This window comes from Corythoichthys intestinalis, chromosome 4 (assembly GCF_030265065.1).
Source record: "Corythoichthys intestinalis isolate RoL2023-P3 chromosome 4, ASM3026506v1, whole genome shotgun sequence".
NCBI classification, from domain to species: domain Eukaryota; kingdom Metazoa; phylum Chordata; class Actinopteri; order Syngnathiformes; family Syngnathidae; genus Corythoichthys; species Corythoichthys intestinalis.
Genome location: NC_080398.1, coordinates 11,350,548 through 11,375,410, shown reverse-complemented (window position 1 = coordinate 11,375,410; position 24,863 = coordinate 11,350,548). Strand labels below are relative to the sequence as shown.

General features: G+C 39.9%; 1 protein-coding gene across 3 annotated transcripts in view; it reads right to left on the bottom strand.

The window, feature by feature from the left end:
- lars2 (leucyl-tRNA synthetase 2, mitochondrial) overlaps positions 1–24,438 on the bottom strand; it is a 66,196-nt gene extending 41,758 nt beyond the window's left edge. Inside the window, exons 1-8 of one of the 3 annotated variants that reach the window (XM_057834523.1) lie at positions 24,294–24,438; positions 23,087–23,195; positions 21,602–21,836; positions 17,343–17,474; positions 2,724–2,815; positions 2,603–2,663; positions 2,427–2,516; positions 2,022–2,165 (exon numbers count right to left, since the gene is read on the bottom strand). In XM_057834523.1, coding sequence (XP_057690506.1) covers positions 2,022–2,165; positions 2,427–2,516; positions 2,603–2,663; positions 2,724–2,815; positions 17,343–17,474; positions 21,602–21,836; positions 23,087–23,112 — 780 coding nt within the window. In that variant the 5' untranslated portion in view covers positions 23,113–23,195; positions 24,294–24,438. Of the gene's footprint in view, positions 1–2,021; positions 2,166–2,426; positions 2,517–2,602; positions 2,664–2,723; positions 2,816–17,342; positions 17,475–21,601; positions 21,837–23,086; positions 23,196–24,293 lie in introns of those variants that run through there. The other 2 variants (XM_057834524.1, XM_057834525.1) reach the window with 2 other exon arrangements.
- Positions 24,439–24,863: the final 425 nt, after the last annotated feature.

The following is a 24,863-nucleotide window of genomic DNA, read 5'->3' as shown; positions in this document are numbered from 1 at the left end:
AACATAATGTAAAATCTCTATCACTCTCTATCTCACTGTCATGTCAGGAACGTGGTGCGTTCAGGTACAGCATGAAAAAAACATTAGAACAAAACCCGATTTGTTACATTATTACAGGAATTATTATTCTAATAATTTTCTGAGTTTTATTCATAATTTATCTATTTTGCTATGTGTGATTGCCATTTGTAATAGTACCAACAGTATTTATTAAGGATTGAGTGTAGGTTTTCGGGCTGTGGAAAGAATTAATGGAATTATAATGTATTGTTATGAGAAAATCCTGCTCGACGTACGACCATTCCGACTTACAAACAAGGTCCTGGAACGAATAAACTTCGTATGTAGAGGTACCGCTGTAATTAGATATTGTTACATTTGAGCAAAAATATGTCAGTCCTGTGCTAATTCTGTTTGCACTGGATAGTTTTAGGCTGCAGCACTACTCGATGCATTTAACATCTATGGTAGTTCAGCTTAATGTAAATTAAAAAAGTGAGTGGGGAAAAGCAGTCAGAATTTTTGTATAATTTTTTACCAGATTCATTCATCTTCCATGCCCCTTATCCTCACGATGGTTGCCGGGGTGCTGAAGCCTACTTTGTACAAATGTACAAAGTAGGGTTTGTAGTAGGCTTTTACATTTGTAGGAGGCAAAGTAGCCTCCTACAAATGTAAAAAAAAAAAAAAAATGTATTGACGGGGGCGTGGGGCCGATTTATAGGGGGCAAATCTCTGTCAAAGCTGACCGAGTTGAAACACAGACAAAGAGCTTTTTCTGTTGAAAATGCTTGTGATTAAATGCAAAATCCCTGAATTCTTTATAGATATGAATGTAAAGCAGTCTCGATTCTTGGATAAAAGCAGAAAAAAACGTGCAGGTAGCATTTATTTTACGTAAAAATTGCAAACTATGAAGCTAGTCAATAAGGAAATTATCGGCTGCCATATGTAAACAAAGAGCATTTTCCGTTGAAAATTCTTGTGAATAAATCCTTAAATCACTGAATTCTTTATAGATACGGATGTAAAACAGTATAGATTCTTAGTTACAATTAAAAAAAAAAAACGTGCAGTTAGCATTTATTTTACGTAAATATTGCGAACTATGTGGCTAGTCATTAAGGAAAATGGCGGCCGCCATATGTAAACAAAGCTTTTTCTGTCGAAAATTCTTGTGAATAAACGCTTAAATCCCTGAATTATTTATAGAAATGGAAGTAAAACAGTCTCGATTCTCTATTCTTGGTTAAAAGCAAAAAAAACAAAACAAAAAACAAAAACAAAAAAAAAAACAAGAAAACGTGCAGTTAGCATTTATTTTACATAAATATTGCAAACTCTGATGCTAGTCAGTAAGCAAATTAGCGGCTGCCATATGTAAACAAACCGCTTTTTCCGTTGAAAATGCTTAAATCCCTGAATTCTTTAGAGATATGGACGTAAAACAGTCTCAATCCTTGGAAGCAAAAAACCGGGCCGCTAGCAGTTATTTTATGTAAATATTGCTAAGTATAATGCCAATGCTGTAGCAGCTAATTTTAACATTTCAAAATTCATGCATGATACGAAAAATATAATAATTACCTTGAATCCTCGAACAAAACACTCCTGAGACAATCATTCCTGGTCCTATGCAGTACAGCTTTCATACTTTTTCAACCTAAATCCGGCGTTAGATCGCTACATGTGACCAACCGCTAATAAATGGGAGTGGAGTGTGGGACGGCCCCCTTCGGGAAGGCGTGACGCAGTGAATGGCGAATGTGTCACGTCAATAATACATTATGAAGTCTATGAAAAAATATTTGTGTTTTGAATCGCAAGTAAGGAAGCATGATACGAATTGGATCGGGAATTTTCATCTCGGTATAGCCCTACTTGATAGTACACCCAGAGAGGCGGTACGGGCAAAGTTATTATCTAAGCAGGCAGCTGCATTTATTGAGTTTCGTTACATTGAGAGCCAATTATTGTGGCACTACTTGAAAGACGCACATGCAGAAACCATAAAACAATACCTTGCCATAATGTGTGGTCTTGATGAACCATTGAGTGAGCAACTTCTGCTCAACCACAGCACCAGACCTCCAGGAACGACCATTCTCATCCACCTGCTCATCAGCCAGTACTGTTTGATCAACTGGGTCCCAGTTCACCACAGCCTGAATAGGGCACACACATCCGCGAGCACACACAGTTGAGCAAATTTGCTCATGAAGAATGAAAGCAGTGATTAAGAAGTAGCTTCAATTGAAAGAGGCAGACCGTAAGCTTTATTTAAAGGTTGTCACACTTCATTACACTTTATCAAAGCTTTTCCATAGAGGACATACAAAATCATCTCTGTCACTTTCAAAGACCTAACGTAATCATAATCCTTCCAAAGAAACCTAGAAGTACTTTGATGAAAAGTCTAGTCCTACCTCTTTCTGATAAGCCAGTCCTGCTTTGAACATTTTAATAAAGAGATACTGTGTCCACTTGTAGTAGTCAGGAAGGCAAGTAGTCACCTCCTGTCAAAAAAGCATAATGGTAAGGTCAGCATTGACACAAAGGAAAAACACAGTTCGATTGTTGTGCAAGTCTCTTTCCAACAGACCCGATCCCAGTTAAAGCAAAGGCCAAGGTTGTCTAGCTGCTCCCGCATAGACTTGATATTTCTATGGAAAAGCAAGAAATCATGAGTTGAAGATACTGGAACGGAAACAAGGCTTTTGTACCTTCTAGTCCAATCTTCTGGATCAAGGTCCCTCTCAATTGCTGCATTCTCTGCTGGAAGGCCAAAAGCATCCCAGCCCATTGGGTTTAATACCTTCCAATCAAGTAAAAATGCATACATTAGCACTCTGAGCAACAGGTCTCTAAGAAGTCACAATATGGCCTATCATGTCTGAATAAGGCATTTATTAAGTCATTCATTAATTCATTCACCTTTTTACCCAATTCCGATCCTCTGAAAAATGGCACAATTGCCTCGATTTACGATCACGTAATATGATCGGGAAAACCCTAGTTTGAACATCGCCATCGAGGTGTGTGCATGCGCAATAGTTCAATCGCTGGATGTGCAATTTTTTTTTTTAACACCTATGTGAAGATACATGGCCTCCTGGATCCCTTTTACATACAACAATATTCAAAATTCACAGATGAACCCCCTTAGCCTGGATTAAACCGCGTTATATGAATACAACGTGGTCATGGTAAATCAATTAAAGTCTTCACGAAGGGCTATTCAAGTCATCTGGTGAAAATTGTTCTAGTTTTCATGTTGCAATATATACGCAAAACATCACAAACACACAAAAAGTCGCAATATAAATGTTTTGTACCGTTCAGCCCTAATGCATACTACATCGGCAAATTGGAGGTTTCATGCACTTTTGCGCTTCTGTGTGCATGCAGTTTTCCCCACACGTAATTGTCGTATAAATGCAGAATTAAAATAACAGCAAAACGCCACTTTTGCGTTATTGCTTAAGATTGTTGTCGTGTAAACGTGGCCTTAATAGTAGCCTTTTGCTAACATACTGTATTTGTATGTAGTCACTAGAGGTGGGAGTCTTTGGGCACCTAACGATTCGATTATGATTCAAAGGCTACAATTCGAATATAAATCGATTATTGATGATTGATGACCCCCCCCCCCCCCAAGTTATTAGCTGCTTTTAATGTTTCGCACATTAGTTACAAAAATTGTACAAAAAGCTTCTCAAGCTTTAATAAACAACTATTTCAGTATCAAGTTAACAGTTCAAAACAGTAAATAAAATACTCAAGGCCCCATTCTGTATAAGCAGGTTTAAACTACATTCAATTAATTTACCGCTGTGACTCAACCGTTAAAGTTGTTAAATTGCCCCAGTTATTCCATAATTTCTCTTCTGTCTGATTTCGACATGTGAAAGTTTTAAACTGTTTAAAAGATAGATTCAAGTCAAGATTTTGCCAATTTAGGAGTATTTTAGATAAAAAGTTAATTAGGTTCGCTACAACAGCCTTCTAGGGAAGTCTACTGCTTTAAGATGGCGGCTGTTTACTAACGACGGCAAGTCTGTCATCTCCCATCTAGTTTTCTATGCATGTGCTGCTAACGCCGCTCAGTCTCATTTTGCATCTAGTTCTATATGCATATGATAACTATTATCTACCGTTGCATTGTGTGGACATAGATTATAGCAGCGGTCGGCAGTAGTCAAGTATTATTGTTTTTTTTATCTAGCGGCATGAGTCATTACCCGGGTAATGACAAGCATGATGTTTACTCTCAGTCCGTTCCTCATTGCGTCCCGAAGAACGCGCTGTGTTTAGTTTCGCTTTACTTGACATATTTCAATTATCGGAATTTGGTCGTTTGTGAATCGTTCTCGAATCTTTCACGGCAGAATCGCGAATAATCTGAGAATCGGAAATTTCGCACACCTATAGTAGTCACATTTTATAGCACAAGCCATGGTCCACAGATGGCTTCCACAGCATCATGGAGATCACTTTGTTCAAAGGTATCAGGAAGTGGGAGGGTAAAAAAAATGCAAGGTAGGAAATACCTGTATACCTTGGAACACATTGAAGGCAGTGATTATCAAATGAGGCAAATACTGCAATATTGAAATAGTGCAGAAATGTCTGTCAGGTGCTGCATTTAAGTCTGTAGGACTAAACGTCCTGTTTTCTTTGTATGTCTGGGCTATCATTTGGGGTAGCAAGATGGACCCCATATTAATAAAAAACAAACAAACAAACATAATTTTAGTTTAAACTTAATCCCTTCTAATAAAAAATGCATCATGGTTGTTTACAGAACAGCAAACTTTATATTACATTTAAGATAAAATGGAAATATGAAACTCCATATACACGAGAGAGCAGAAATAACATGCATAAAAATAGTGTTGTCATTTATAAAATATTTATAAGACTCTCCCATAAATAAGTATTGTATGTTTGGTGCTTACGCCAGTAAGCTCATAATATTTCATCCTCTTTTATGTCCTTCAGTCAAACAGCAGTGTAAGCTGGCAGTCTGTATGATAATGAACAATCACTAGCAGAGCTCCACTCCATCACGGTGTAGTTAGTACACACTGACTGTAGTTTATATGCAGCTGTTACAAAAATGAAGAGCAGGTGCAAGGTGAGATGCAACTCAGAATAGTAGATCACAAAATGAGTACCACTACTTTAAATAACATCAAGCCATCCAAGGCTGTATATGGCATTGCTAAAAATTTTGTGATAACATTATTTTTTTTTTTTTCTTAAGTGGTGCTACTGCTCCCTCCTCCCCAGTCATTGTGCATTCCCACTCCTTTTGCCTTTAGCTCCTCATGGGTGGTTTACTGCTCACTGAGAGCCAAATGAGATGAAAGCAAAAGAGTGGATGGCATGAGTAAAGAGAAGTAGACGGCATGGAGTTGAGGACTGGAGAGGATCACCGTGCAGACTTTAACAGGTCTGATATTTCACACGAGTTGGTATCCTTGGTAACTGCATAGGCCTCCTTTTTAAAGCCAAGTACTAGATCGTAATAGGCTAAGAGAGTGTACCAGTGCGACTGCTCAGGAGGAAGAAAAGAGCACTGATCCAAACGCAAGCAAAGACAACCTGTTCAAATAAAGCTGAAAAAAAATCTCCTCATTAATGTTGTGTTGTTACTGTTGTTTATCATGCAGCCGTTCTCTGCTCGAATTGTGAAGTTGCCTCTGTATAGTCAAGTTCAAAAAAGGTACTTTTTGCCATGGTAGCTTGATGGTATTGGTGCCAATGTATACTAGAGGCGTCTCAATTTTCACAGGTGAATTCCCAAACTATCATCATGGAGACACAACAGGAATGTCAAGAATCAGCAAAGAGATGGACAGCAAGTTTGATGCCAGTCTGTAAAGAAATCTGACTTCTTACTCCCACAACAAGAAAATCAAGTCGGATTTTCTGAATTTGCAGATCTTTTAAACAGTATAAAATACATCATAAATAACAATACATGCCTCAGAGTCAACCAATACACCATGTACGTGAAGCTGTTTAAACCAAGTTAAATACACACGGTAAAAAGTTAAATACAGCAAAATAGTGGAAAATAGAAACAAAAATTCTGTCAAACCAAACATGTTAATTTATTGCAATAAAAAGATTGGATCACAGTAATATGAGGGACTAAAAAAAATACCGTAATTTTTTCTAAAACTACTACAGATTTAACAAAGAAATATATATGTTTTTAATTTAATTGCTGTAGTAATTAAGAATGTTAAAATATTCTTTTTAAATACATATATATATACAGAGCCTTGCAAAAGTATTCGGCCCCCTTGAATCTTGCAACCTTTCGCCACATTTCAGGCTTCAAACATAAAGATATGAAATTTAATTTTTTGGTCAAGAATCAACAACAAGTGGGACACAATCGTGAAGTGGAACAACATTTATTGGATAATTTAAACTTTTTTAACAAATAAAAAACTGAAAAGTGGGGCGTGCAATATTATTCGGCCCCTTTACTTTCAGTGCAGCAAACTCACTCCAGAAGTTCAGTGAGGATTTCTGAATGATCCAATGTTGTCCTAAATGACCGATGATGATAAATAGAATCCACCTGTGTGTAATCAAGTCTCCGTATAAATACACCTGCTCTGTGATAGTCTCAGGGTTCTGTTTAAAGTGCAGAGAGCATCATGAAAACCAAGGAACACACCAGGCAAGTCCGAGATACTGTTGTGGAGAAGTTTAAAGCCGGATTTGGATACAAAAAGATTTCCCAAGCTTTAAACATCTCAAGGAGCAATGTGCAAGCCATCATATTGAAATGGAAGGAGCATCAGACCACTGCAAATCTACCAAGACCCAGCCGTCCTTCCAGACTTTCTTCTCAAACAAGGAGAAAACTGATCAGAGATGCAGCCAAGAGGCCCATGATCACTCTGGATGAACTGCAGAGATCTACAGCTGAGGTGGGAGAGTCTGTCCACAGGACACAATCAGTCGTACACTGCACAAATCTGGCCTTTATGGAAGAGTGGCAAGAAGAAAGGCATTTCTCAAAGATATCCATAAAAAGTCTCGTTTAAGGTTTGCCACAAGCCACCTGGGAGACACACCAAACATGTGGAAGAAGGTGCTCTGGTCAGATGAAACCAAAATTGAACTTTTGGCCACAATGCAAAACGATATGTTTGGCGTAAAAGCAACACAGCTGACCCTGAACACACCATCCCCACTGTCAAACATGGTGGTGGCAGCATCATGGTTTGGGCCTGCTTTTCTTCAGCAGGGACAGGGAAGATGGTTAAAATTGACGGGAAGATGGATGCAGCCAAATACAGGAACATTCTGGAAGAAAACCTGTTGGTATCTGCACAAGACCTGAGACTGGGACGGAGATTTATCTTCCAACAGGACAATGATCCAAAACATAAAGCCAAATCTACAATGGAATGGTTCAAAAATAAACGTATCCAGGTGTTAGAATGGCCAAGTCAAAGTCCAGACCTGAATCCAATCGAGAATCTGTGGAAAGAGCTGAAGACTGCTGTTCACAAACACTCTCCATCCAACCTCACCGAGCTCGAGCTGTTTTGCAAGGAAGAATGGGCAAGAATGTCACTCTCTCGATGTGCAAAACTGATAGAAACATACCCCAAGTGACTTGCAGCTGTAACTGGAGCAAAAGGTGGCGCTACAAAGTAATAACGCAAGGGGGCCGAATAATATTGCACGCCCCACTTTTCAGTTTTTTATTTGTTAAAAAAGTTTAAATTATCCAATACATTTTGTTCCACTTCACGATTGTGTCCCACTTGTTGTTGATTCTTGACAAAAAATTAAAATTTTATATCTTTATGTTTGAAGCCTGAAATGTGGCGAAAGGTTGCAAGGTTCAAGGGGGCCGAATACTTTTGCAAGGCACTGTACATATATATATATATATTCATTCATTCATTCATTTTCCATGCCGCTTATTCCTCACGAGGGTCGCGGAGGTGCTGGAGCCTGTCCCAGCTAACTTCGGGCAGTAGGCAGGGGACACCCTGAATTGGTTGCCAGCCAATCGCAGGGCACAAGGAGACACACAACCATTCACGCACACACTCACACCTATGGACAATTTAGAGTGTTCAATCAGCCTACCATGCATGTTTTTGGGATGTGGGAGGAAACCGGAGTTCCCGGAGGAAACCCACGCAGGCACGGGGAGAACATGCAAACTCCACACAGGAAGGCCGAAGCCCGGGATTGAACCCTTGATCTCAGAACTGTGAGGCAGACGTGCTAACCACTCAGCCACCGTGCCGCCTTATATATATATATATATATACATATACCGTTGCATTATGTGGACATAGTTTATAGCAGCGGTCGCATTATATATATATATATATATATATATATATATATATATATATATATATATATATAATTTGTTACAGTTGGTTGCTATTAAAAAATGGTTAATTATAATCCTCTGTATGGTAGTTTGTGGTCAATTTAACAGTAAACTTTGTGCTGCAGTTTGTGGTACAGTGGGGCAAATAAGTATTTAGTCAACCACTAATTGTGCAAGTTCTCCCACTTGAAAATATTAGAGAGGCCTATAACTGTCATCATAGTTAAACCTCAAACATGAGAGACAGAATGTGGGGAAAAAAAACAAAAAACACATTGTTTGTTTTTTAAAGAATTATTTGCAAATCATGGTGGAAAATAAGTATTTGGTCAATACCAGAAGTTCATCTCAATACTTTGTTATGTACCCTTTGTTGGCAATAACGGAGGCCAAACGTTTTCTGTAACTCTTCACAAGCTTTTCACACACTGTTTCTGGTATTTTGGCCCATTCCTCCATGCAGATCTCCTCTAGAGCAGTTATGTTTTGGGGCTGTCGTTAACGACACTTTTTTGCTGTATTTAACTTTTTACCGTGTGTATTTAAATACCAGAAACAGTGTGTGAAAAGCTTGTGAAGAGTTACAGAAAACGTTTGGCCTCCGTTATTGCCAACAAAGGGTATATAACAAAGTATTGAGAGGAACTTTTGGTATAGACCAAATACTTATTTTCCACCATGATTTGCAAATAAATTCTTTAAAAGTCAAACAATGTGATTTTCAGTTTTTTTTTTCCACATTCTGTCTCTCATGGTTGAGGTTTACCCACGTTGAATATTACCTCTCTAATATTTTCAAGTGGGAAAACTTGCACAATTAGTGGTTGACTAAATACTTATTTGCCCCACTGTATACTCAACTGTTTATGTAACTTTTTATAAACCCCCCCGCCCACCCACCCACCTTTTTTTTACTATATTACAAACTAAATACCATTAATTGGACTGTGTATACAGTTTCTCCTTGCACCAAAGTGGGGGCTAGGGTATGCCAACACCCTGAGAAGCCCCCCCCCCCCCCAAAAAAAAAAAAATAAAATAAATAAATAAACAATACTACGCATTCAAAACGTTCACCTATAGGTGACAAAAATTGGTCCTGATGGGCTTATAGCCACTACAAAAAATGAAGATAACCATGATATTTTCAGGTAAAAGGTTAGTTTCTTCCAGCCTCTGTTTTAAAGTTTTAAAAAGAGCAACCTATTGAACAAAATTAACACAAACTAAACTGATTTTTTGCTAAGAGTAAGCTAAACCATAAACTCTTAACATACTTCCACTACTTATTTGTGTTTATTATGCCTGCAGTTGTGTTTTTCAGACAGACATTTTTACTTTCATGCCACTTTTACGCCATCATTCAGGTGAGTCGAGAGTAATTGCTCTGTTTGGACTTCCTGTTGTCATTAGATGTTTGTTAATCATGAGTGTACCAAAGAGCAGACATTTCTCCTGAGTGAAAAACTGTCGAGATGTAGCGCACACAGGGAACTGCTTCCCACAAGCTGGAAATAGCAACAGTGCGTGACCATCTACTGAGTGTACCTTCATTAATTAACTGGGGGTAGACAGTGTGTGCATATAGCAGAATCAGGTTCACTTTTCTGACAGATGCTTAGAAAACGTGGGCTTGTCTCCAAGAAGTAGTTTGCCAGTCATGTGAAACCTTCTTCCTGCTTAGGAAAAAGCCAGAGGGTTTTTGTATGTTACAGGTGACAGCACATTACCTAAAATCCACCATGGAAAGAAATCCCAAGTTGCTTGTTATGCACCATGTGAATCAAACCGCTTAGGTGTGTGTGGGGGGGACCTACAGGTTGTCATCAACACATCAAGAGATGCAGTGACACTTTCACTAACGCCTACGGTTTAGTGGATGCAAACCAGAGTATGGTGATTGACGCTTGCGTAAAGGAGTCAATAACTCAGCAGGGTGTTCAAGATCAAGACTATGGATTTTACTTTTACCTTAACTACTCCATACCAGGTCTTACTGAGAAGGAGATTGATCAAATAGTGGAAGTACAGCCAAATTACCAGTTTACAAGCATTAGCTTCAGTCAGAAACAAACTGCCACTCTGGAAAAATCTTATCAAGTAGCTACCTTTTTGTTACTATTATTTGGAGAAAAAGAAAACTCATTCAGAAAGATGACATTGATGCTTTAAAATACAGAGACTCTAAAAAGACTTTACACGTAATGTCTCTGTAATGTGAGGTGAAATGCGGCCTATGGTCTGTACAACTCAACTGGACAAATCAAATTGTTTCGAGAGGGCAAGCAAAAAAAAAAAGCTGAGGTCAAGTAGTTGCATAAGAATCCCCAACCTCATATACTGTAAGTGGATGGATCTGTGCCAAAAATACACCAATTTCATTCAAACTTAAGTTAAATCAGGTCACACACACACCTATCATCATAAAAAATGCCCTTTAACTAAACAAAAAGTTAAGCTTTTCCTGACATGTGAATAGACACATCATTTCTGGAAAGTTTGCTTATTTCATATGAACAATCTTTAGTTTTCTTCATATGTCTGGGCTATGGTTAGGATGGTCTCAGGTTTGATTAAAAAGAAAAACATCCAAGCCCTACTAGATTTAACAAAACTACATATAAAACCTTAACAGATGAAGGAAAATATGTCATGGGCAGATTAAATCAATGTTTTATTTTATTTATTTTTTGTGGGGGTCATAATTAGCATGAAGTCATTTGTAATATATATTATATTAGGGATGTCCCGGTCCGATCACGTGATAGGAAGAGGATCGGAATCAGGGTGAAAAGGATCAGGATTTGAATTCAAAAAACAAAATTTATGTTTTTCTGCTTCATGCTCATACAGCCCCACAGCCTTTCACCCTCCCTCTTGCTAAACTGTGCGACCAAACTGTTTTTCTTGGTGACCAATGCAGCTGGCATTTGGTACTTAAAGTTAACAATGATTGACGGGTTTGTAGCTTTAATCTGTCCAGAGAAGACTCGGTAGCTCTATGATCAAAGGCAAAAATGTGTTAATCATCACTTGCAGCCCAAAGTGTGCAGCCCTGAAGTGTGCTATGCCATCCCATTCATTGTGTAAGCAATTCTGCAGCATGAGTGTCAAAGCTCATATGAATTATATGAATATTACTAAGAGTGATTAAAAATATGGCATTAAAGGTGATGCAATGAAAAATCTGGGTGCGCCTACATTTTGTGCTGGTGCACCTTAAGAAAAAATATTAGATGCACCAGTGAAACAAATGCAAAAAGTAAGTGTGGAACCTTGGCAATATATATTGCAATTTTAATTTTTTCCAATATCGTTCAGGCCGATTCCAAACAAAGCTATTCAGTTATCTGGTGAAAATTCTTCTAGTTTTAATATCAAAAGTTAATATCGCAATATACCACAAACCCCCCAAAAATTGCAATGTTAGTTTTTTCAAATATCGTTCAGGCCAAATTGATATATTCAAATATTTTACTTTTTAAGGGCTAAAGAGAAACAAAAAAATCCAGAAATAGGATGGCATTAACAAAAGATACCTAAATATAGGTACTGTAATGCGTAAAGTACCGTAACACTTTTGGAACATTTGTTCAAATTTAAAAAAAAAAATAAATAAATAAATAAACTTTTTTTTCTGCATGGGATTGGGACTCTAAATCAGCAGATTCTCAAAATCAGGTGACTCTGACTCATGTGCAAAAATACGCGATCAGGACATCCCTGTAATATATTATTAAATAATAAGAAGTAGGGGTGTAACGGTACACAAAAATCTTGGTTCGGTACGTACCTCGGTTTTGAGGTCACGGTTCGGTACATTTTCGGTACAGTAAGAAAACAAAATGCAAAATATAAATGTGCTAGTTGTTTATTACACACTTTTGTGCTTTCAACAATAGGAACATTAGCCTATACAAAGCTAGAATTCTGCTCAAAAATAGAAAATACAATATTCTGAAACAAAATAAAAATAAATAACATTTGGCTAAGACTTTTTCTTTAAAAAATATCTTATGTGCAAAACTGAACAGTTGCAACACTGATCACTTTCAAGTTTCTCATATTAACTTTATGACCACAGCCTCGAAAAGTAAGGGTTAGTACCTTGATGACCACAGCCTCGAAAAGTAAGGGTTAGGAAAGGGCTGTCAAACGATTAAAATTTTTATATTGAGTTAATCACAGCTTAAAAATTAATTAATCGTAATTAATTGCAATTCAAACCATCTCTTAAATATGCCATATTTTTCTGTAAATTCTTTTTGGAATGGAAAGATAAGACACGAGACGGATATATACATTCAACATACTGTACATAAGTACTGTATTTGTTGATTAACCCGTCCACTACTAGCAAGTCTAACGATAGCCAAAAAAACAATATTGTTGAATTGGAAAAACAAACAAACATTAGCATTAACCAATGGCTAAATCTAATCATTGAATATATAACATTCGAAAAAATATCTGCCAAACAGACAAATAAAATGGTCAAATACGAACAACAGTGGGAAACGGTCGCAAGAATGATGAACATAGAATAAGGATTCTCTCTCACCTGCGAAGGAATGCCACAAAAATAATAGAAATGTATACATAAATGGATGTATGCGGGGTGTCCAGGGAAGTTGTATGCATCCTTCTGCAGCTGGAAACTGGACATGTTTAAATCCGAACTGTTTTATACACTCCCAACAGCATGTAATAAATAATTTTTCTTCCTTCACAGTTTAGTCGGTCAATGGGCTTATTTCACAAGGATACTCATAGACAATTTGGTTTCCAGCTACTGGGGATCATATGCAACTTTTTTTGGAACACCCTATATACTGGACTGTCTCAGAAAATTAGAATACACAATATTCTAATTTTTTGAGACAGTCCTGTGTATATATACAGGACTGTCTCAGGAAATTAGAATACACAATATTCTAATTTCCTGAGACAGTCAGGAAATTAGAATATTGTGTATTCTAATTTGAGACAGTCAGGAAATTAGAATATTGTGTATTCTAATTTCCTGAGACAGTCCTGTATATATACACAGGACTGTCTCAAAAAATTTGAATATTGTGTATTCTAATTTCCTGAGACAGTCCAGTATTACTTATCAGACTTGGAACAATTAAGGAACTATGCGTAAATAATACACTTTACTGGTCCTTGGCATACATCTAATGGTGTTTGATAAACCTCTTCTTCTATCAGCTTTACAAGTGGAGTTTGTTGGCGTCCTGCCCTGGGCCGTTCCGCCGGCGGTCTTGGCCCCTGGGATTTTCGGCCGGGGCTTGTCTGGTTGCGTCTGGCTGTGCGGGGGGGGTCCCGTCGGGCGCGCGCTGGTGTCGTGGGCGGGTGGGGGGGGCCGCGCGGGTGCCGGTCCGGGGCCGCGGCCCTTCCCCGGCCGGCCGGGGTGGGGTGGAGTTGGGGTGGGGGCCGGGGGGTGTATGCGGCAGCCATGGTTCCCTCCCAGGTCCGCCCGGCCGGAGCCGCGTCTCCCTGTACCGGGTGCCGGGGAGGTGCCCTCTGGTGCCATACCGCGCGCCCCTCTTGGCCCGGGGGTGGGTTGTGGGGGGTGCGCTTCCCTCCCCTTGGTCTGTTTCCGGCCCTGTCTGCCTCCCTGGGCCGCGGCGGCCGCGGCTGCCCCCCGGCCGGCGGGGTCGTTGGCGGGGCCTCTTGGGGCCCGCGGGGCCTAGGGTGAGGCTTGCTGTCCCTTGCCGGTGGGGTGGACGCCCCCTGGTCGCCGGCGCTTGGTGTGGCGCCTGCTCGGGGTGCGGGGTGGGTGCTCGGTGGGTGGGAGGGGGGTGGGCGGTCGCGGAAGCGCCGTGGGTGGTCTGGGGCGGGGATTGATCGGGGCCCTGACGCTTCTTCCGCCCTGGGGCCGGTGGTTCTGGTGGACAGGGCCACGCCTGCGGGAGCCTGCCTCTTAACTCACGCACTTCTCACTTCGGCACTGTAAATATTTTTCACCCTGGCACTTACATGCTCATACATTTCTCCGGGTAGAGTTGGGACGGGGTTTTACAGTCCCAGCCCGACTCCCCCCTGTTTTTAATGCACCACACACCAAGGTTGTGGGATGGTTGGGACCTGTTGGGGGGCGGGGGGGCCTCACGGCTGCCTCCTCACCACAGGCCCCGCCATCCCTGCACCTTTTTTAAACGCACCACACACATCATACTCCACAGGAGAGCTCCGGCAAAGGGCGGTGGGACGGGCGGCTGGACAGAAACTCCATGCTGCGGTCCCACTGCCCCAAGCCAAGCTCTCCTATTTTAATGCATACATTGCACTAACCTCCCCTCACACCCCCATCACGGTGCTGGGTGATGGCTGCCAGTCGGGAACCTGGCAGCCACAGTAATAGGGTGGTAGGTGGGTCCCACACTTTTTCTATATGGCGTGGCTCCCGGGGTGTGGCCTCCCCTCTGCCTCGGCTGCCGGCCGCGGGAGTGGGTTGGGGGGTCGGGTCTCCGATCTTGCATCGCCCCGTGGCAGTTCCTGGGCGTTCTCCTGCCTCCGCCTTCCCCTCTCTTCTCTGGCTGGGCATCCGCCCTGCGCTCCGTCGCGGGTCGCTGGCTGGGCGCCGGTGTATCAGCGGGGTGTTGCCTGCACCGGCGGGGGACCCTGCCTTGCCTGGGGCTTGGTGGGCCGCTGGGGGTCCCGTGGCGTGCCGTGCCGGTTGGGGGGCTGTGGCTGTGGCTCGTGGCCCGGGTGGGCGGGCGGGGGTGGGTGTAGGCGTGGGGTTGGTGATGCGTCCCCTCCTGCCATCCCTGAAGGCCGGTTGATGGGCGCGCGGGTGGCCCGGGGGACCATCCTGGGTCCCGGGGGGGGGACGGTGGCTCCTTTGCTTTCTTCTCTTGTATTTCTTTTCTTCTGTCCCCCCATAATCCCTTCCTGTTCGCTGCTTTGTCATAATAAAAAGGTAATTTGAAGGATCACAATGGGAGTATGTCAGACTCTCCATGTGAAACATTAAAACTGTTCAGAATCCGGGCACTTAGACTTCCATTCTCTGTGTCAAACAGCTGAACAGGACAGGTTTTAAAAAATAATAAATAAATAAATTAATTAATTAATTAAAAAAATAGGAACATTAGCCTATACAAAGCTAGAATTCTGTTAAAAAATAGAAAATACAATATTCTGAAACAAAATAAAAATAAATAACATTTGGCTAAGACTTTTTCTTTAAAAAATATCTTATGTGCAAAATTGAACAGTTGCAACACTGATCACCTTCAAGTTTCTCATATTAACTTTATGACCACAGCCTCGAAAAGTAAGGGTTAGTACCTTGATGACCACAGCCTCGAAAAGTAAGGGTTAGGTAAGGGCTGTCAAACGATTAAAATTTTTATATTGAGTTAATCACAGCTTAAAAATTAATTAATCGTAATTAATTGCAATTCAAACCATCTCTTAAATATGCCATATTTTTCTGTAAATTCTTTTTGGAATGGAAAGATAAGACACGAGACAGATATATACATTCAACATACTGTACATAAGTACTGTATTTGTTGATTATAACAATAAATCCACAAGATGGCATTAACATTAACATTCTTTCTGTTGAAGACATTTTCTTTTTCTCTGCCAAAACAAACACACTACAGAGCCTTAGAACAGTAACAAAAACAGTATTATTTATAATGTGTGCAAAGTGTGTGTAGTGTACACATAAATGTGGCCCTCTTCCCTACTCATCCTTTAGCCAGTTGCTGAGGCAAATCAACTTATTTACATTTTCTGAGAGTTGTTCCATCTATATTCTTTAATTTGAATTCCCCACCCATTGGGCCAACCTGCTTTTCTTTTCTTCCATGTTTACATTTAACCGTTACCCACGCTGCTCACTGCACTTCTGAGTGGTGCGACGGCCTGGCCGTTTAATTGTTATCTTTTTTGAGACTGTCAGTCAGCTGATCGTCGCGTCCGCCAGCTGGTTGCCTCCCCTCCCAACGTGACGTACTCTGATTAACGCCGGACGGGCAGACGACGTCGCCGCCGCTGATGGGCCACCCGAGGAAGGGTGCCAACTTCAGAAACTAGCCGCTGTCTGTCATGTATCAATTGTGAAGCCCTTTGTTTATATTTGCGGCAATAACTACACTTGCTTTACGGCAGCTAAGCCGATACAAGGTAGTACTATTAGGCCGTTGTTTGAGCTCGCATCCCCGCGTGTGTTGTATTGTGCCTGGGTCTTGTAACCATATAAAGGCAGCGTTAACAATAGTCATCTGACCGCTTGTCATTTTACAGTCAACACTCAGAGTTCGCATTTGACAGCATACGTGCCGCGTACCTCCTCGCCAGCTGTTTGCTCGCCATTCATTCACCTGTGCATTTGATCGCTATTTTGTTACACTCCCGCTTTTTCAGTGAGGTCAGGCCATTTGGGGGCCCTAAGCAAAATAATGCCAAGGGGCCCATATTTTTGGCCCACCATTTCGTCACAGTGTACTGTGAAACCCATACATGCAATCCAACCCATACGTCCATATTTTGTATATTAATCAGATTTTGTTGCACTGCATACTTTAAACTTCTCACCCCAAATGATTGTCAGTACTTACAGTAGATAGCGCCAAACCTTTTTCTAAAAGAGGAAAAGTACAGTATGTTTGGTGCAAACAAGTACAGTATACTATTGCTCATTCCCAAAAGAATACAAAACCAGCAGTAAAGGACGGTGTGCCTCAAGAGTTTGGGAAACTAGTTATTTTGAATTTTTTAAGGCTGTACTTACATGCCTATTGAGACTTTTGTCCTCCGTTTTATGGTCATTCCTAAAATGTGACTTTTTTTTTTACTCCTCATTGTGCATGTTTTAGCTGGTGTGACTTACAGTAACCTATAATTAGAAAACTATGGTATTTGAACGAAATGTATTGATTTTCCACAGTTTTTTTAAGTGGCCGTGGCTGTGACATAATGAAAACCGTTCACAAACCTGGTAACCGTTCATTCTTTGAAAGTGGCCGATGACGTCGCTGATTGTGTAAACTCGCACATGGCCCATATGCAGCCGTCCAGATGGGTATGGGAACATGGAGAGAACATAGAACTTCTCCCGGTTTTGATGCTGCAATGAAAAAGGCAGCAGAGTCAGAATATTGTAGTGTGATGAGATAATAAAACTCAATTGAATCTGCTGTAAAGCATAAACAATAAAATAAAAACTGTCTTTGTAATGAATTTTCTTTCAAAAAAAGCTGCTTAACCAGTTGTGAAAAAAAGAACAATCACTCATCACATGTACAGAAAGAACAATGACTTGTGTATTCCTGTATGAAGCTCGAACGCGCTCTGATTATAGTGTCAGAAGAGAGTCTGAGCCTTTGCAGCTTTTAATGGATGGTTTACAGTCACAACAGTGTTACCATAGCAACCAAGCATGTGCCAGATACATCATGCTATACATGATTACAGGAAACCTGAGCCATGAATTTTTCAATAAATTAATTAGGACCAAGGCTGACTTCATCACTGTCGGCCTCACCATCATACCATTAGGATGTATAATCAGCCAGGGACGACGAGTAATAGAGGAGTATCGTTTGGATGGATGACTAATTGTCCGATTAATCGCTTAACCAAGTAATTTAAGAAAACCCTTTACATCAGTGAAATGTATAGGCCGGATTTTGATTTTTTCCCCCCATATTTGTTGGAGAACATTAGAGTACAAATACACAAAAATGTTTGTAAGTACCTGAATTTTCCTCAGACATGTTTTTTTTTTCTTTAAGTTCACTAACGAGGACCTCAGCTTTGACTGTATCAAAAAGTAACCATCGAACTAGTAACAACAAGCTGGCACAGCATCTCTGATTGATTTTTTTTTTCTATTGCCGCAGCCTTCAATTACACTGATCAATATCACAACATTGAACATTGAACAAAAGACTGGCTGGGCAATGTCGCCATCTCTGATTATTTCTTCTACATGAGTTAGTTAATTGATTTTATCTTTTTTCCCCGCATTCTTTTTAGAAAAGCAAATGACAATGAAAATAATTAAACCACTGATAATTGATTTGCCCAAAATTTAAATAAAATACCACAAATGTTTTATGTTTTTTTTTTAAACGATAATTTAAAATGAACTTTTGGTAAAATACCCCTTCTGATACAAAAGCATTCGTAATTAATGAACATTTTATGCTTCACAACTTAACATCACGAATTGAGCTGTCAACGTGAATAGGACGTCAAGTTCACACATTTGTTGTTGACAAGTAACAGTTCCTCTCCAGTCTTTTCTCATGCAGCATTATAAAGGCAAGACAGTGATCTGATCTCAGCAAAATATGTACATATTTGAAGCACAAACCTCAGATACAAAGTTGTTTTGCTTTTGCTACATTCAAATGGGCACTATGTCTTTGGTGAAGTTTAGGTCAACTGTCTCAGCAAGCAACTGCCTCCCAATAGGGTCATTTCTCGGCATACAAAACGCAATGTTAGAATACTGGTAAGTAATGGTAAATGGGGTTATACTTGTTTAGTGCTTTTATGTTGCACTCATACCGATACCAGTATTGGGGGGGGGGCTCGATACGGCACTAAAATGGTGGTATCGGCGAGTACCAACAAATAGGGCGCCGATACCATTTACTAGTATCACTTGAACTCAGCCTTCTTTCTCCTGACACTCACTACACTGTGTTGTGTCATGACACGTGATCACTTTGCATGCCAAGCAGCTATCGCTACTGGCCTGCTCCAGATCAATGACAGCGGGCCAATAGCCGCTCTTAACTAATGCCCGGCCAGCTTTGTCATTTGAAGGAAAAACAAACCAGGAGAAGAAATGTCAGCGGACTGGAAATATTTCAGCATCGAAACTCGGGCAAGTATAATGGCTTCATGCGCGATTTGCGGCCTGAAAGTTTTGAGAGGTTAAATTGTCCAGTTTCAATACCTCGAACCTGATAAAACATTTGAAGACGAAATATGTGAAAGAACACAAAGAGTTTGAGGCTGCCACAGCAGGACTGCTATCCAGAGGAAGGGGGCCAGACCGGAGCAACAAACCCTGGTCAGTTCACTTCGTTTGCTATACTTTTATTGCTTTTACTGAAAGAAATGCCGCAGTAATTTGAGACATGTTTCAAAAGTAGGCTTGCCACCTTTCAAAAATAGAAATAAGTGATGCACACCCCCCCCCCCCCCCCCCCCCCCCGCGCCCAAAGCCGTACAGGCGACGAAAAAAAAGGGACTTCCCCAAAACCCCTAAAATGCATAGAAATGTATCTATTTATACATATTCCATATTGGTTCAATACGGTACGCAACTTTTAATTCACAATTCGGAACGATTCCTCATTTCAAAGGACAGGTGACAAGTCTATTCAAAAGTGCTGTAGAAGTAAGCAAAGTAAGCTAAGCTAAGTGGCTAAGTGTGTGTGTGTGTCAGAGACAGAGAGAGAGAGAGAGAGAGAGAGAGAGAGAGAGAGAGAGAGAGAGAGAGAGAGAGAGAGAGAGAGAGAGAGAGAGAGAGAGAGAGAGAGAGAGAGAGAGAGAGAGCGAGAGAGAGAGAGAGAGAGAGAGAGAGAGAGAGAGAGACTCACTCGTGCACAGCTTGTATTTGTGCATTTCAAACGGAGTGGTATTGGTATCGGCCGATACTGCACAGCCAGGTATCGGTATCAGGGCCAAAAAATGGTATCGGTGCAACACTACCGGTATGTCTGGTCATGTTGTTGTATGTGACCCTATTAAGTACTGTAATGTAATTTCCGCACTAGTGAGTGGTCCTGACTATAAAACACACTGCCCAAATTTCACAATTTTCTTTTTAGAAAGCATCCATATATACTGAAACGCCGCAACTACGCCACAGGTGCTAAGGTGTTAATATGAGATAGAGCCATGTTACACAGAAAGATCTGATTAAAAATAACTTTATTAACCAGATTATCATCAACACGCCGGGTTGGTTGCATTCTCCTCATTTATATGCAGCGCCTTTCAGGGGAAGCAGACACCACCTGTTTTCTGAGGCAGTAAAACCATAAAAACACTTGACTTAACGGTACTAAAACAGGTCACTACTTATACGAAGAAGAAAAAATATCCACTTTACGTTGATTCCTAAGCTAGCATTGCCCAAAGTCTTCTTAAAAATGCCCATTGTATTTGCTGAACTCATGGCTAACAGCTGTCAGCGCTAGCCTTAGCATAGCAGCTTTGTTGTAGCACACAGTGGCAATCCCTCCTCTTTAAATCTGCCTTCGTCGGCAATCAAGTCCTCTGAGTGGTGGTTGAAAACAGCTATGCAGTGAAAGCATATCATCCTCTCAACATGGAAAACAGTGGATATCCAGCCTTTTTAACTCAGTTTCGCCACTCATTGTTAAACTAAAAAAATCGTTCCTCTGTAATGGCACATACATGGAATAGGATGGAGCCCTATTCATCTATAGAATCCCCAGAGTTTTCTCTTGACAACAAGCTTGCATGACCATGGAAACAACTTGTCTTCTCACAAATGGAGCCTTAATAACGTAGCAAGGATGCGTTGGAGAATATACACACTACTGTTCAAAAGTTTGGTGTCACCAAGACAATTTTGTGCTTTTCATTAAAAGTCAACTTTTATTTATCAAATGACTTGCAAAATGAATAGAAAAAAGGGTAAAAACATTGATTAATGATTTTTTTTATTTTAAACAATAGTCACCATATCTGAACCCCATGGAGCTGTTGTGAGACCAACTTGACCCGATGGTAAGCAAGAAAGACGCGCCGAGCCATGGCGTAAAATGAAAACAGAATTTTTTTTCAATCAAGAAAACATGAAGCTCATTGACATTTATCAATAGTAAAAAAATCCATAAATAAGCCACTTCCTTATTAGTGCCGTAGGGTTCAGTGTAGCGGCTTATAGTGTGAAAACTACGGCAATTAAAGATTATAGTGACTTAAAAAAAAACTATAATGACAAAAAAAGGCACTAGACAGGTTAAAAAGTCACCAGATTTGGCAATACTGACTATGCTTTGTAAATTAGTTTTTTAGAGTAGTGCATGCAGATTACACTGAGCAACGGAAGCACAATTTGGAGGGAAAAAAAGTAAAAAATAAACTAAAATAAAAAGTACAATAAAGTTGTACAACAACATAACCTGTGCTTTCCCTTTGGGAAAGACCCAGGTAATAATTAACTGATAAAACCAATTATTTGGCCAGTATGGGGGTCTTTACCTTTTCTAGTGAGTCCTCGCGGCACTGGGCCATGATTCGTGGGTGCCACCATTGCTCCACTTTGCATCGTGTCTCTGTTTGATAGTCCTTCTCCCACATACCAGTCTCACTGAACAAGGTGCGAATACTGGGGGACAGCTTGCGGTGGACAAAGTTCATGAGAGCAGCCCTTTGGCCAGACTGAACAACACTCTGAGGGTATGGTACCATCCATCTCATCAACACCTTCATGATTCTATCAAGACAACAAAAATTTAATTTGTAATTTGATAGAAATTGTTATGGCCTAACAGTTTCGGATTGTATTGTATTGGCTTAATACAATATTTTAATCATGTTTGGAAACATTAGGTGTCAGGGTACTGGTTGGTAGAACTTTAATGATTAACTGCTGGCCTAAAGCAAATACGATGAAAAATATTTTAAAAGGTTTTATTTATTTACAGTAATATTCTCACTTTAAGGAGCACCTGACTATAAGCCGCCACCAACCAAATTTTACACCAAAACGGCATTTATTCATAGATAAGCCGCACTGGACTATAAACTGCAACTGCCCTCATTGTACTACACCAAAAGATATTAATCGGTAACCCTTTATTTGACAGCGGGAGCAGAAGACTGTCATAAGACCAAATGAACCACCATGAAACTTTGTACCAATTGGCTGCAAAGAAGCTTCATTTGGCCATCACTGCTCCCACAGTCAACTTCTGCCTTGTTGTCCAACATGCCTTCTTGCATGCATTGCAGCGCTACAGATGTAAATTACAATCAAAATTCATGTTCTGTGCTAATCATTTCTTCAGTTACTGTTCCGGTTGTTTCATTAATTGCCTGTTATGGTATTTGGTGACACTTTATTTGACAGTGGCGCCCTAAGACTGTCATTAGACAATCATAATTATGACATGACACTGTCATGAGCATTAATGAATGCTTATAACAGATGTCATTTGGTGTTATCCGGCAAATTATCTCACTTTTGAATGGATGTAAAAGATCTGAGCTGGACATAAATGGAGTTAGTGACATAATTTGCCAGATGACACTTAATGACATCTGTCATAATGCCCACTGCCATGTCATAATTATGACGGTCTTTCGACAGTCTAGTTAACGCCACTGTCAAATAAAGTGTGACCTATTAACCCCAAAAAAATCAACAAATAGGCCGCACTGGACTATAAACCGCAGGATTCAAAATGAAGGAAAAAAGTAGCGGCTTATAGTCTGAAAATCACGGTAGTTTTTCCAATCACCTGCCTCACAATTGGCAATTCAGTGTGTCAGACAGGATACGAGCAGGTTCAGACAGACAGTTTAATATTTGCAAGACAAGATATCGAATGTTATGAGATAAACTTCTTAATGTTTAGGTATTTGACAAAAACATCCCAAATATGTTTTCAAGAGACCTGAGAACTGTTCTAAATTGAGCAAAATAAAAAAATATGTCTCATAAAAGAGCAAAATGTCACATACCGACCTTGCGATGCAATTCTGGACATAAAAATGCTGATAGGAGCTGTGTCAAAAGGGAGGTCCGTGTGGATTTAGCTCAACATTCGACAGCTGATGTCATGTTGTCCTCCTTTAGACAGAAAAAAAGTAGAGAAACAGAACTTCAGTTGGTTGGATTCTAATAGTGCACTCTTTTTGATTAGTTAACTAATTAGGAGATTATTATGTCTAGCTCTGATAGTTGTAAAAAACACATTTTTAAATGCTTCAAAGATAACCTTAAGACACCCTTCAATGCTTGTCCATTGTGAGCAGACCAGAGTATAACAGCCACACTCAATCAATTCAATCTCATATCAGATCATCTCCACAAGCCGACATGATGCTGAGATGAAAATGTGAACGAAATCCATAATCACTAATGCTTGGAAGTTGTGCAAAATTCCATGAAAATATGATGTGAAGTTGATGAATGCATTTTGGGAAAGTGACAACTACTGATAATGTGGTCTACAAAACAAATCTGATGAAAAGATAATTTGTATTTAATTATTAACGAGCAAAATTGTGTGACAATTTAACACATGCAATGTCCTTACTAACGGGCTTGTGGAAATGTATCTTTCAGAAACAGCGAAGGAAGTCAGCAGCCAAGGCAGAGTGACAGACGAAAAACGTGTTTCTATGGTGACCAAGCGGTTCAACCATCTCCAGAAAAAAACGGACTGCAAACCTGTTCAAATTACTATTATCGGGTCATTACTTATGTCTACCATTCAACGATTCGTGTAAGAACCATACGGACTGGGTAAAAAAAATCAACACTTACACGAGGTTGTCGGGAAGTTGTGTGCACGTGTTACAGGGTAGCAGATATACTTTATTTAAAGTTGGCTTATTTATATCCTAATGTCCGCCCAATGGCAAAAATAAAATAATAATAATAAATTAAAATATGTATATATTACACAGAAGCCTTTCAGTCATGGCATTAAATAGATAACGTAGCTGTTTTTGTTGTGACTCCGATGAAACTGCAGTGCAGTTATAGAACAGTGCGATCGACAGCCACAACCATAAACACATTGTTACCTATTTGTTACGCCAACTAATTCATTCATTCGTTAACATACATCATATTCACAATATTTAGTTGACATTCATTTCTCCAACTTGTATCTTTCTTGCAGCTATTAAAGGTAAACAGAGGATATAGAGTGCATTTTACCTCATTTGCTTTATGTCTGCGTCGTTGGCTGTATCATGGTGACAAACTCCATAATGTAAATATGATGTACAGTCTTAAATATAGATGTCAATGACCTGTTTACACTTTGCACGACTACACTATGAGCGTCGCCATCTTGTTTGAATGTAACTTTATTGAAACGACAATGTAACGTACAATGGAACGCCCACCATGAGAAAAAAGTATGTAATCTTCTTAGTCCAGCAGATAATAACTAAAACTGTTCTAGTTGATATATTTGTACATTATCTGTTCATATAAATGCTTGGAAAAAATACAACAAAATCCAAGCACAATTAATTTTATGGCAGTGGTATGTTTTATTATTAATATGCAGTATATTTTTTTCAGGGTCTTTCCAGAATTGAAGATTTTATGTCCCACCCATCATATTTTAAATAATCCACATACAAAATACTGAAATATGCGGTTTCTGAGTAAAATTTCTTGTCTTGATACAAAATATAAAAAATAATAAATAATAAAAAAAATAATAATAATAATAAATACATAGGGAATGAATGATTTGAAATAGTTTTAAAGATGCTA